This window comes from Barbatula barbatula (assembly GCF_947034865.1).
Source record: "Barbatula barbatula genome assembly, chromosome: 17".
Classification (NCBI taxonomy): domain Eukaryota; kingdom Metazoa; phylum Chordata; class Actinopteri; order Cypriniformes; family Nemacheilidae; genus Barbatula; species Barbatula barbatula.
Window position 1 is genome coordinate 6,575,404 of NC_136780.1, and position 13,969 is coordinate 6,589,372.

Here is a 13,969-nt window from a genome sequence, read left to right on the forward strand (position 1 = left end):
CTTGTGGACCGGCTACTGAGGCAGCCAAATATATATGGAATATGATATACAGTTCCCTTCAATAACAGTTTATCTTTCAGATAAGTCCCTCTCTGTGATGAGAACAAGAAATAAAACATGTTGTGACATAGAAATATGCTATAACGCTTTCAGCATGCATTTCTTAATGTATAGTTTATTTCAATGAGATGTTCAAAAAGGATCTTATGCAAAAGCACCCTACTGAAAGCACATGGGACAGAAAAGCATATACCCATACTGCTTTGCAACATAGACAGCAAATCAGAGCTATTTACAAAGGTTTGCTGATGCTGTTGCAGGACTGTTACAAATCAGGTTTTCCCTAAATGCTTTTTGTGGCCGAAATAATTCACAATAACTATATTATTATAATATCTATTTAAAGGTCCAGTGTGTAATTATTTGGAGGGTCTATTGACAGAAATGCAAAAGAATATACATTACCTTACATAATAAAGCATGTCCCCTTACATGGAATTTGCCATGTTGTTTCTACAGTAGCCCTAAACGGACAAACTTCTCTACCGAGCGCATTTCGTAAATAAGTTATCTCCTTCGGCAAAGAAGGTAAAAAGGTGAAGGTAGGGGTGGAGGGAGCCGTGGGTCGCAGTACAGTCCTAGCTATAACAAATTCAAATAAATCAACATATAACCTTCAACTAATTATACATGAACGTTTGTAATAATCATTTCTTCAGTTTGTTGAGTAAATATGGAAGTAAATGTGATATATTTATTTACAGATATAGTTTTAAGTGAATTGTTTTCTTGTAGTGCTGTATTTTGTTTAAAAATAAATATACAATACAGCAGAAAGTGTATTAGAAGCTTTATACACTCCCAGTTGTTGAAAGGTTGTTTTTAATAAACTTTATCATTACTTTTTCTTTCCTCTGTGTTTCTGTCAGAGTCAGGCAGAGGCCCACTATAAGGGAAACCGCCATGCTAGGAGAGTCAAAGGCATCGAGACCTCCAAGAGTCGCCCACAAGAGAGTGACAAACCACCTCCTGGTCCCGTCTCTTCTCCCTCACCTACAGGGTCCCAGCCGGCCATCTCATCTGAGACCGACCTCAGCAAAACGGGTACGATATAGACACATAATCAGGGCATACATTGATTTTACGTATGATACACACATCTTATATTTCATTTCGAAAATAAAATGTGGGTCGCACAAATGAACCCCCCCCCCTTATATAATTCACACATTTTAAATTGCACTTTTGTTCCTAAAGCTGTACTTATTTAAAGAATATGAAGCACTCCATCATGTACCTGTCATGATCCTGCCTCTTCTTGTCTTGGTTTTCGAGTCTTGTGGCAGGATCATGTCAGTCCCATGTGTTTTGTGTGGAGAAAGAGCATTGTTTTGGTTTGAGAAGCCATGCTCTCTCTCCGGTGTCACGTCCTTTAGTCCCGCCCCCTTGTTTCCCCGGTTAGCGGTCCATTAGTGTTAGTCTTGTCTCCAGCCCTGGTCCATCTTTCCCTTAATGTTTCAGTCCCCTCACCTGCCTCGTGCAATCCTCCTGTTAGCTTTCCCTTAGTGTTTCATCCATGTCACCTGCGGCCACTCTGTGTCATCAGTCCTTGTTAGTGTTTCCTTTTATCAAGCCCCAGTTTCCCTCTGTTCCCTTGTCGGTTCATTGTTTATATGTTCATGCCATAGTCCGTCCTGCATCGTTTGGATTACCAGTGTTCCTGTTTGTGAGTTTGAGGATCATAGTTTATTTGTTATTTTAAGGACTTTGTTTGTTTTGTCCCCCTTGTGGGAGGGTTTTCCTTTGCACCTTAGTCTTGTTTTGTTCTTGTTTTCCCCATCGAGGGTTTTTGCTTTGGAATAAAGTCTTGTTGTTCGACACATGTCTGCCTGCGCTTGGGTTCTGTCCACATCCATAACAGTACCTTAAACCTTTTTTACTCGTGCTAGAATCATTATAACAATGTTAATTCACCCTATGAGTCAAGCCACCAAAACTAGGACACAAAAGCACTACAAATATTCTTCTCCTGCATGTGTGGTCTGATCTCACGCTTAGGACGCAGCCAATAAAACATTCCTTTCATTGAAGGCCTGAGGTCTGTCACAAGCAATTACTGCCCCGATAAAATAACCCAGGGATACAAAGACAACATCGATCAGTTCCAGCGGAGGATTTAAATTAGCCAAACTATTAAATTGAGGGCAGACCATCCCTCAATCTCAAACATAAGCTGTCCCATTCAGACCCTAATTTTATCATAACAGCATGACTGTCTCCATTGCAAGTCACGTGTTTTGAGGCTTTATTAAAGCAGCCTATAGCTAATGTGTTTACAGAGCTGTTCATATTGTCATGAGAGATTTGAGGCCCAATTGTCTCTGATTCAGAACAAAAGTCCGGATTAAGAAAGCCGGGTCAGAGCAAAGGGTGAGCAGAGAACCTGCAGGGCAGGATGGAAACATCACAGCTGATCTTTCTGTAATGAGAAGTGATTAAACTCTGGCAGCATCATAATAGCGGTGAATTGAAATGAACAGAGTTTATAATGTGGCTGAGCAATTGTGCCTGTTCTTCATCAGTCATGCCATGGAGTCTGTTTTATGTCCTCCTGTCATTGACGATTAACGAAAACCATCGGGAAGCCGTAGAACTAGCATTTTTTATGAGCAGCTTTAAAACAAGTGTTTGGATTCCCTTTTTAATCCACCATCCGTGAATGCCAAAATAATCCATATTAAAAGCCTCAGAAGGATCATAGGTTTAGTGGCTCTTGAAACCTTTTAGTTATATTTATTTGCACATTCCCTAGCCGCCATTCAAATGTCTGTTACCTGTACTCTGGGTCTGCCCTATTAGGGCTATTGATCAGTTAATACATTATATCCAATGAATTAAGAAAGATATTTTATGAATTCATAAATTTAATCACAAATGTAGCTAAAACAAACCAATTTATGAATACAGTTTAAAGATATTAACGATATTATACTATGCTGACATTACAGCATCTTTTTTTTGTCTTCTTATTCTGTGCTGATGTTCTGTGCGGTATGTGTGGTTTCGTCAAGGGGAATTAAAGGAACATTACACCCAAAAATAAAAACGTCATTATTTATTCACCCTTAAGTAGTTCCAAATGCAAATGAAGTTTGTTGTTATACTAAACACAAATCTAGATATTTGGAAGAATATTTGTTACAAAACAGTTCTGGGGCACTATTGACTAGTAGGGAAAAACTTTATGGAGGCCAATAGTTCCCCAGAAGTTTTTGGTTACAAACATTCTTCCAAATGTTTTCATTCGTTTCCAGGAGTTTCATTTTTGGGTGAACTGTTCCTGAATTTGTGGTTAGTTTAAATTTAATGCAATTTTAGTTTTTTGCTCATACTGTAGTAACATGTTACATTGACAGCCCTAGTCAATATACACGCTTCTGAGCCCAGCTCTTAAAATTTACAAAATAGCTGCTTTATTCTCTACCACCCTCCATCGTTTTCGTCACAGAACACTGCTGGGATGTTAAGGACTCACAGCTGTATCTTTTACTGAGGGATTTGTCGGCACACAGAAGACTATCTTCAGTCCCTAGCACAGGAAGAATTTTGGCGGGATAGTGCCAAAACAAACCGGCAGGGATCTTAATGTGAAACCAGATCTGGTTGAAAGAATGCTGTTTTCCATCCAAAGCTCGCCGTCGTGACCCTGACCCTTGCTTGTATATCCTAGCAATCACTTTGTTTTGATGCCTTCCCATAAACTTGTTTCACAACAAAAGCTAGAAGAGCAAGAATTGTGTGTGTGCTTGTACAGTGTGAAGTCATATTGCACAACCTCACCGGCTTGTTTTTCTACAGTCTTGTGTTACCGCTGATATCTGTGTGAGTTTGAATGCTCATAACTAGATGTTGGAGATGCAGTAGGGCCCTAACCTCTTTAACTCACTTGCTTACACGTCTTTCTTTCATGTGTATGTGTGTGAAAGCACAAGAGCAGAATTCCCACGCGTCATGAGAAACACAAGGCTCTGTTGAACCTCGGCTGTCGTAGACGTAATTTATTGATGATTTTTCTTCACACATCAGCAGATTCAGCTATTACGAGTGAGAAAGACAATACTCAGACTGTTGGAGTCACCTGTTAAAAGTATATTGAGTTTCAGTTACTGCGTTCCCTTAACAGCTCCTGCACTGAAACTGTAAGCTGAACACTATATAGTTTGTTCTTACTTTTAGTATGCACTTCAGGAGTGGTCAGTCAGTTCGCACGTTTTCTATATTTTAGCTTTTGCATTTCCTGTTATGGGTAATATTGCATGTTATTTAGAATTGTATTTAAGGTTTAGATGTGACTAGGAAGTCCTATAGTGCATTGGAACCCTTGGCAGGAGGTGTTGGAGGTTTGGCATCCAACTGTTTGTCACGAGATCCAGATCTGCTGATGCTGAGAGCTACATTACCACCACCACGTGTAGAGGCAGAGACAGCAGACTTTCCCTATTTTACAACATAAGCGGCATAACATTTTCAGCTAAATCTTTTCCGTTGTCACTGTCACAACTCTGGAATTGAACTACAATGGCAGAAGCACCACACTTACAGCCAAACTCTATAAAAACGACAAGGAGAGTTTGGTAAACGGCCCTGTGATAAAAGTACCGCATGGAGGATGCATCTGGAAAACATAGATCAGCGCACCTGACTGCATAATTAATAAGACCCCGAGCTCATTTGGGCATCCTGTTTCAGGGTTCATCTATTATTGATGATGGGTAGGGTGGGAGCTTCTATTTGACCCTTTGAACATCTGATCCACCTGCACGGGTCACGATCAGACCCCCGCCTCACTGCATTGCACACCAACTTCTGTGGGGGCATCGCAGGTTTACTTTACTGCCTAGAAGACTGAGCTCCAGAAGCTTGAAGTTTGTACTATAATTCTGCTGAAATGACATTCCATATCCACTTTTGGAATGCATTGGTTATTTAGTTCATATCTTTTGTCCTTCGAACCAACTTTAAAATATTTATATCATTACTTTCCAGGGTTTACAGTGTCTGACTCCCTCAGCAGCTAAATGAAGGCATGTGTGATGTGGGAAATAAATATCCTGCAAGAGTGCAAGTTGTGTACGCAGGCTTTCAAATATGCAGAGCAAAGCATAAATGGAGGGCAGGCGGGTGCACGGTGCGGTGAACATGAAGAGCATGTAAATTTGGTGGTGGGTATGGCGACCATCCAGAGCATCGAGGATTCTGAAATCCCCATTACACACACCCCACCCTACCGAACCACAATCCTCTAACAAAAACCACATGCATGCAGCCAAAGCCACATATTTCAGTGTATGATCATAGTGTGTGTGTGTTTGTTTGAGGGCGGGGGCCTGTAAAGGAATGGGTGGGCAGTGGAAAAGGAGTACTGGGAATATTAAGTCAGAGTTCATATTCGGGGTATTCAGAACCACACCTGCACTGAGTACAAGTCACGCGTTCCGGATCGTTTATTCTGATTCTGTAATACGCCACGAGGGGGCATTTAGAGATCGTTGATCTATATTTGGTGTTTTTAAGGGTCGTGGGGTTTGGTGTTACATCCTGTACACCCTTCCAAAAGAGGGATGTGTCATCACCTCAAGCTTTGATCCAGATGATCTTTCCGAGCCTTTGAAAGAAAGAAATACAGCATGCTCTCATCTGCTTCACAAACAGAGCGAGAGAGAGAAAGAAAGAGAGCAGAAAGAGAAGCAATCTGCCTGGAAACTTTCAATGAAGAGAGAGGACTGTTTCCTGTTAAATCACACATCTGATTGGCTCTAATCCACCTGCCATTCAGGATTTGTCACCATAACGGAAGGCAATGAACCGAACACGCCACAAATCTGAATAAGACAGCTGGCATGAGTCTGTGTTATTTAGAACTTTGGATCATGTGAAACACTTATTTAGAATGTCCATCATAAAAAAAGTCTTATTAGATACACGCAATATAAAGGCAATCTATGTAGTCAGTATGTTGCTTATGATGAAGCTGAATTAGAGCGACTTAGACCACTTTTTCAAGTGTTTATAAAGTGACAAAGAATCCTTGCAAGGCAATTGAAGGAATGAAGTTGATGTATACTGACGTAGTCAGTATAAACTTGGGCTGGATTGTTGTCTATAATGGGGAAAGATACCCCACTGTTTTAACTGAAGGGGACAGCCGGGAACTGTGTAATGCTTTCCTGCCAAATTTAGGAGGTCTTTAGTATGTATCCAATGTAGTGTAACTTCCAAAGTTGTTGCGTAGAGATGTTATTGCCTCCCCCACGTTACAAATGAGCATCCGGCATGTGTATGTGAACTTCTGTGATTTACATGTACTATAATAGTAGGAATCAGTTTACATGCTTCTCTTACTACTTTTCTCTTTAAAGCAACAATTTTCAATAAGCAAACTCATTAAAACATTTACAGTACATACTGTTTTGCATTTTACTCTGGAAGTTAGAAGCTGTACCAATATAGCAAGCATTCTGAAAACACAGACATGTGCAAATAATTACATTTTATGAAGTATCTTTTGTGAACGTGTTTTTATGTGGTCTATAAAAGCTGGGGTTGTGCACTTCGAGAGAAATTATTTTGAGGTACATTTTCTTTGACGTTTACGGGAAAAAACAAATTTCTGTGGTGTGAACTAAAAGCCCTTGAGTTCCAGAGCATTCCAGAGAATTCTGCTTTGTTATTTTCTAAGTTGAAAAGTTAGAGCCCATTAACTGCCATAAATACTCCACTTAAATGTTATTTTGTTCCTGCTTTGTTTCGCAGACGAGACTCAGTCAACACCACAGTTAGACGGACCAGTGGTTGCCCAAGGGGCCGTGACCGTTTCTGCTCCCCCATCCCCGGATTCTCCTGGCCCTTCTTCCTGTCCGCTTCTGCCCACCCCTGCTACACCACAACCACCCCCAGCCAGCCCTGGTTGTGTCTCTTCTAACCCGGAGCAAACAGTGACTGGGGCCTCTGGAGTACCATCAGTCACTCCCAGCAATCCTGAGACTGAAGAGGACAAAGCCAAGAAGCTGCTTTACTGCTCACTGTGCAAAGTGGCCGTCAATTCGCTCTCCCAGTTGGAGGCCCACAATAAAGGTGAAGATTCATTCGATGACATCTAAAGTCAATAGATTATCGTGCCGAAGTACGCAAAGCATCCATCATCGGAATAAAATGTCTCCGATGGGCAGTTACAGGTGGATAGCTCGTATATAACTTCAAATGCTTCCTGAATAGAGAAATGTTATTACTGCTACAGTGTGATTGAAATATCCGAAAGTTATTTTGAGTAAGATTCCACAGTGTCATGTGCAACACAGATGTTTAATGTTTGCAACAAACCCAGCACTTTCCATTTCAGATGTGTAAAGGATAAAGCGGACCCAAGAGGTGATTTATACACATCTGTGTTATCCAGGAATGATTTTCGCTCTGTTAATGTTCCTACATGTCTAGATGGCCCACAATTCAAAACTGATAAACTCATAACCAATTACTCCAATCCTGTCGCATCATAGTAAAAACTACATCACCTTTAAAATGATTTAGAATTATCCTAATAACAGTCAAATTAGCTAATTTAATGAAATGATTATCGATTTTATTTAATTAAGATCTGTATGACATTTTCCTTCTGCAGAACACAAAAGAGGATATTTTGAAGAATGTTGGTAGCCGAACAATAGCGGTACACTTTCACTTCTATTGTTTGGATACAAAAACAATGCAAGTCAATGGGTACCGACGTTGTTCAGTTACCAACATTCTTCAAAATTCTTCTTTTATGTTCTGCAGAAGAAAGAAACTCGTAAAGGTTTGAAATGGCAAGAGCGTGAGTAAATGAAGACAGAATAAAAAAAATTGTGCGAACTATTCTATGTCTTTAACTCTTTATCTTCAGAAGAATAACCCACATCGTAAATAATTGATATCCTCTCAGCCCTAATGGCAAAAATGTTGTGAGCAGTAGAAATATGCTTTGCACAGCTCAAGGCATTACCCCGGAGGAAAACTAGCAATTACATCCATCACTGAACAACCTCTCTAAACATCTAAAATCAGAGCGTTTTACATCTGTATTTAGAGCCTTTCACTCCCTCATGACTTGTACACAACCTCACCAACCCAGTCACACGGCAGTTCGTGGCATAGACACGAAATTTGGAATCTATTAATTCGTGTTCATGGACATTATATACAATCTGCCCATTTTTTCGTATCAGTGAGGACAACCTTTTTTTTATGTCACTCGGCACAACTTTCAATTCACAGCCTGCGTGTGTATTTAGATTTATATATTTATAGCCTGATTTATATAGAAAAGAAACCTAATGCCATACTCCAGAGGTATGAATTCCCATCAGATTGCGTTGATATATATTTATACATATGAAAGATACTGTGTATTAAAATCCATTAGATTGAAAGTCGTGCTTGGTGACACGAAAAAAGTTGTGTTGACTAACACGAAAAAAGGGGGGGTGTCAGTAAATACAAATTAATCTATTACAGTTCGTGACGTCACAAATTCCAGTGAGACTGTGTTGACCTTACAGCAATGACTGGCCTCTTGATTTGCCCCAGAAGTGTGCACAAAAACCTCAGTCAGATTAGTCTTTGTACTGCAGACGTGCTCGTAGTTTTTTTTGTAGTGTTTGATTTCTTGTGGTATATCGAATGCCTGTGCCTCTGTCGTTCTGCTGTATTATTCAGTTTGTGTCAACATAAATATCCCTGTATGAGGAGGCACATGACTGAATCTGTTTATTTATTATCTATCTAGTCTTTTATTTATCAGGGAAAACAGTAGACCCTCTTTTTTTTGGTAGACAGTTAATACTGTGTGATTTGAAATAATGTTGAGCTTGGTTTAAAAGACCAAATGAATTCAATTTACAATGTTGTCTGCTCTTTGACATCATATGGAAGTCTTTCTACTTGGAAAAGTTATAAGGTACGAGTAAGATTGAAGCATTGTTGCTGTGGAAAAATGGAATTTATTATCACAACCTGGAATCAATACAGTCAATTGCCTAAATTACACACTGAAACCAAGGCCAAAAAAATCTAATCTGTGCAGACAAGTACAGATGCTTTGGGAGTTGAAGAGGGAGGTTCTGGAATGAGAAGTTAGAGGCGTCGGTTGTTTGTCAAATTTTTTTCCCAGATGTACAGCGTCAACTGTTGTACAATTATTGCATCATCCCGTTAACACTGTAGTCACCAGGTTCCGGGAGACAAGAAGCCACGAGGAGGCATTTGTCAAGTATCTCCCCCGCCGCTGGAGTGTCGGCCACCCACCCTGGACCATTTCCCCGGTCCTGACCAGGCACACAGGCCGGGATTGGTCCGGTCTACCTTAGGTGTGAGGTCCTCAGGCAGAGTGTGGCGAGTCGCGAGTCCCCTCGCAGAGACAGGGCCGTCTCGGGAGGGCGTGGCCCAGACTACGTCTTTACGCATATCCTTCGATAGCTCTGCTCCCGGGAGTCCTGGCAAAGGTCCGTCAACAGGGTCTTGTCACTAATTGATAGCCCCCCGTTGGCCAACTAGAATCGGGTTTTCTGACCTAGTATCCCTCCTCGACGACACGCCATGGGCGATCCCCAAGCGCACAGTACCATATTTTACCCCTGTCCTGAGCTTTGGATTCTCCATGGCTGGCCCCTGAAGGGGACCTGCTGAGAGGTGCTGGGCATCCGGCCGGTGTAGTAGAGACTATTCTAAGTGCTAGGGCTCCCTCCACTAGAAGGAACTACGCCCTTAGATGGAGCGTTTTTGACAGATGATGCATGGCACACCATGCAAACCCAATTCACTGCCAAATTTCTTCATTGTTGGAGGTTCTGCAAGAGAAACTATCCTCAGGGACAAGACCCTTGAGCGATAGTGCTCAAGGGTCTGGTTAGCGCCCCTTTCGAACCTATGGAGTCAGGCTTCTGACCCTTAAGAGGGTTTTTCTAATGGCAATCACTTCTCTTAAGAGAATTTGCAGGTGCTCTCAACCTCGCCATCCTGTTAAATTTTTGCCCCTGGGATGGTCAAAGCTCTCAATGCCGCACTGTAGTTGACATGTATTGATAACCTGCAGGTGCGGGGGTAATTAGCCAAGTCACCTGCCGGGGTTTTTTAACGCCAATTCTTGGCGTGTTTGACAAACATGCTTCACATCCGGTCGAACAAAGAATGTTCTCCCATAGCGTTTGAAACGCAGCATCTCATTCACGCTTTTTCAGGGAAAAGGGTTACAGCCAAGTAACCCGAGACGAACCTTGTGTTACAAGTCTCCATTTATAGGAAATGGGAAATTGATGAGCATTGTTGTAATGGAGGCAGACCAAAGCTCAAAAAAATAATTCATTTTTGAAAGAACGTTTTTGAAATGTACAGATCTCAGCCAGGTCTCAATGGCTGTGTACTTATTGATTTATGAAAAGCATGGTGCAATATTTTAACCTGCATACCAGTGTTTAACATTCAAATAGGATTTGTTTCCTAAATGATTTAAAAATGGCATACAATAGGATAGGATGGGAATAGAGATAACATAGGAAACATGTCGACAGGAATAAGAATCTTCTCTGCCTCTGACAAGCATGAGCAGACACATTCAAGGGCAATTCAAAGTGAAAGATTCAAGATCCCTCTGGTGGTTGAGACTGGATATTACAATGCTTCATGGTATCTGTCTGTGTGTGTCTTTTACCTTATATTTTATATGTACATTCAAAATATGCTGGGTAATTTGCAACTCAGCATTGGGTCAATAAGGGGCAATCCATTGAGTTAAATTAACCCCCCCAGTGCTACGTTAAAATAACCCAGCATTTTCAGAATTTACTAGACAGTAATAGACTGTTAAATGCTTAACAGTGTCAAATGTGCATAAAGGCCTACCGCAATTCAATAATATACTATAGTATAAAATATGTAAATCTAATTTATAAAACCACTTGTGTTACTCTGTGTTGCTTAGGCACTAAACACAAAACCATTCTGGAAGCCCGCAGCGGACTGGGCCCCATAAAGGCATACCCACGTTTGGGTCCGAAGCCCATCGGTGAGCAGGGAGGCGGGGCCACAGACCCCAACACTCAGGAACGCACCTTCCACTGTGAGATCTGCAATGTGCGGGTCAACTCTGAACTGCAGCTTAAACAGGTGTGTGTACTAATTATGTGTACTTTTAAATTTACGTTGTGTTTTTGAAGGTGTGCTTAATGCACATGTAAATTGACAAATATTTGACTGGTTTGTTTGGTCTGTGTTCTCAGCACATATCAAGTCGAAGGCATCGAGATGGAGTGGCCGGAAAGCCCAATCCTCTCTTAAGCAGACACAAGAAGCACAGGGGAGCTGAATTTGCTGTAAGTGATTACCAACCCCACTCAATTCCTAAAAATTAAGTTTATTGATGTAGTCCTGGATTGAACTGTATATCAAATGTCATTATGATTTTTTTTTAGGATCTCCAAAAAGCGTTAGGCGCCGGTCTTCTGCCTAGTCCTCTAGCTGTTGCCGCCGCAATGGCTGCCGCCGCTTCCTCCAACCAGCTTGCCCTCCGCGCAGCAGCTCCCACCCACCATCCGCATCATCACCTCCTGCAAGGTCCACACCTTAGCCACGCCATCCTGAGACCAGCTCCTGGTCCTATACGCACCTCACACGGGCAAATCCTCTTCTCTCCATACTGACTCCACCCCTGACCCCCTTAGCCAATCACAGCCAGTCCGGAGCCTCACCTCCAAAAGCACACTGTGAAGAATTCAAGAAAAAATAGTGAAACACCATTGCAATGTCAAGAATCAACTTATCAACAATAAAACCAATCATTAAAATGAGCAGAAGAGTGATGGGTGTGAAAAGAAACCGTTCCTACCCAATTCTTCCATCACTTCTAAATGCCTCCGGAGTGATTTATTCAGTGGTGGACAATGAATGGACAAACGCAGGGATTGTTGGAATAGAGCAATATATCGAAATATGCTTGATGCATTTGACACCTTCGTTCATTATCTTCTATTCTGTCCGCTATTTATACACATAACTGTGAGGAAGCAGAAGTCACATTGTAGCCAGACATGCCGGAAATGGGTTAGGTAACTTTATAGAGACCCAAGAACACACACACACGCACCCAAAGACTACAGTTAAAACTGTTTCTTTGTGTCAATCTGAATCAATGCACCCCTTGACCCCTTAACATCTGTATGGTAGTTGCTTCTAGTAGTCTTTGATGTATTCAACTCATGTCCTGTCTGGCTTTGGTTAAGAGATGCTCAAACCATCTTTATGCCTTTAAGAGAAAACAAACCACTATTTCTGATCCACCTCAACAAGTTCCTGGGTAAATAAGAGCAGGGGATTCTGGGTTGCCAATGGGTCAAAAAGTGTAACAATGCCCAACTCTTTCCTAAAGCTGGTAGTGTGGCCAAAAATACACATACCTCAGTTGCTAAAAAGGTTTCCTCTAAAAAGCTAGATCAGTCACATCTCCTCAACCAGTAGATGTCTATTTATTCTATTGTGTAGCGTAGTGTAGTTCAGAACATCCAAGCTGGTTGACGCAGAAAATATCCAAAATGACATCTGTACGTAGAGGATGATGTGATGCAGATGCTGAATAAAGATGACTGAGTACTTTGATTCTCAGAGAGAGGCAACAAACCTAAGCACACACTTGGACTTACATACTGTACAAGAAGGCTCCTAGGTTCATTCTGTCTCTGTTTCTATGGAGAATGGACATTATGCAACCTCAGTGAAAAGTCTGACAAGCTTCTAAAAAGCAATACCGCCCCTTCTCATTGCCCGCTCAGCTTCTATGTTCAGTCTCACGAGGCAGCAAGGACTGACACCGCAGGTCAGCCTCTTCTGCAGCTCCACAAAATTGAGTTTTGACGGAATGTGAAGGTCGAATCAAAAGTGGGCTGACACAGTAGTTGAAAGTGAGGATGCAATGTCACAGCGGACGCGACTGCGCAGTTTTCCTTTTTTGGTATGAACACTGTCGTGAATCTAAAGCCATGCAATGCATATGATTTCTGTTCTTTTGTTATGATGGATTACTGCTATTGTTTTATTGTTCTTTCTGTTCATTTTCATAGCACACTGTTACATTTAACAAATATTGTTGTGGAAATTCTAAAAACAGAACAAAAAACAGGAATATTTTTCTATGGAAGATTGAAAACCTGCACTCGGGTGGGATCCGAATGTGGTAGGGTGTGGCCTACCCCAATGTAGATAATGTATTTAGAACTCCAAAAAAATGGAAAATGAGCAAGAGTCTTGTGTTTTGGACACCATCTCACATCAAGTACTGTTGGAGATACACAGTGCCCTTCCATTAACAAGTGCAACAATGTCTAACTGTTGTTTTGTTGTTTGGATATTGCAATGCAATAGGTAATTATGTTGTCGTAGATGAGCGTATACCTACTGTACCGGGTTTTATGGTTACGTACAGTACACCTGCAAACAGGCCTTCATGTTCTTTCACAGAGATGTGACTCCTTTAAAACAATTAAGAGTGGGAGTATAAAGCAAGAAAATGACCACCCGCAGGGACGGACCCTTCATATTAAAGGGTCTCATCAATCTCTGAATGGGTGACAGGGTATAAATCAATGTGTTGTCAGCCATAGCCTTTGCATTGTGGGTTAGTTTTACTTTTTCGTTTATTGTTTGCATTGTGTGGGAAACAGATTTCGTACGTCATGATAATGCCATTACTTCATGCTAACTGTGGTTAGCATCCACCATTGTGCTTTGATGGAACTTGACCTCTGTTTGGAGATGTATTTTGGTTTTTCATTAGTTATCGAGGCACTAAAGGTGCTGTAGTCCATGTCAGTGTGTATCGTGTTGTGTTGTGTGCGTACAGACAGAATCCGGTCGGGGAAAGGAAATGTTCAATAGCCTAAGGGGCTCA

At 41.4% G+C, this 13,969-nt stretch overlaps 1 protein-coding gene across 2 annotated transcripts in view; it reads left to right on the forward strand.

Annotated features, from left to right (window-relative positions):
* znf385a (zinc finger protein 385A) overlaps positions 1-11,872 on the forward strand; it is a 53,573-nt gene extending 41,701 nt beyond the window's left edge. For both annotated transcript variants that reach the window (XM_079477347.1, XM_079477348.1), the window contains 5 exons: positions 930-1,104; positions 6,814-7,134; positions 11,012-11,196; positions 11,310-11,402; positions 11,502-11,872. In XM_079477347.1, coding sequence (XP_079333473.1) covers positions 930-1,104; positions 6,814-7,134; positions 11,012-11,196; positions 11,310-11,402; positions 11,502-11,729 — 1,002 coding nt within the window. In that variant the 3' untranslated portion in view covers positions 11,730-11,872. The remainder of the gene's footprint in view (positions 1-929; positions 1,105-6,813; positions 7,135-11,011; positions 11,197-11,309; positions 11,403-11,501) is intronic.
* The last annotated feature ends 2,097 nt before the right edge of the window (positions 11,873-13,969 follow it).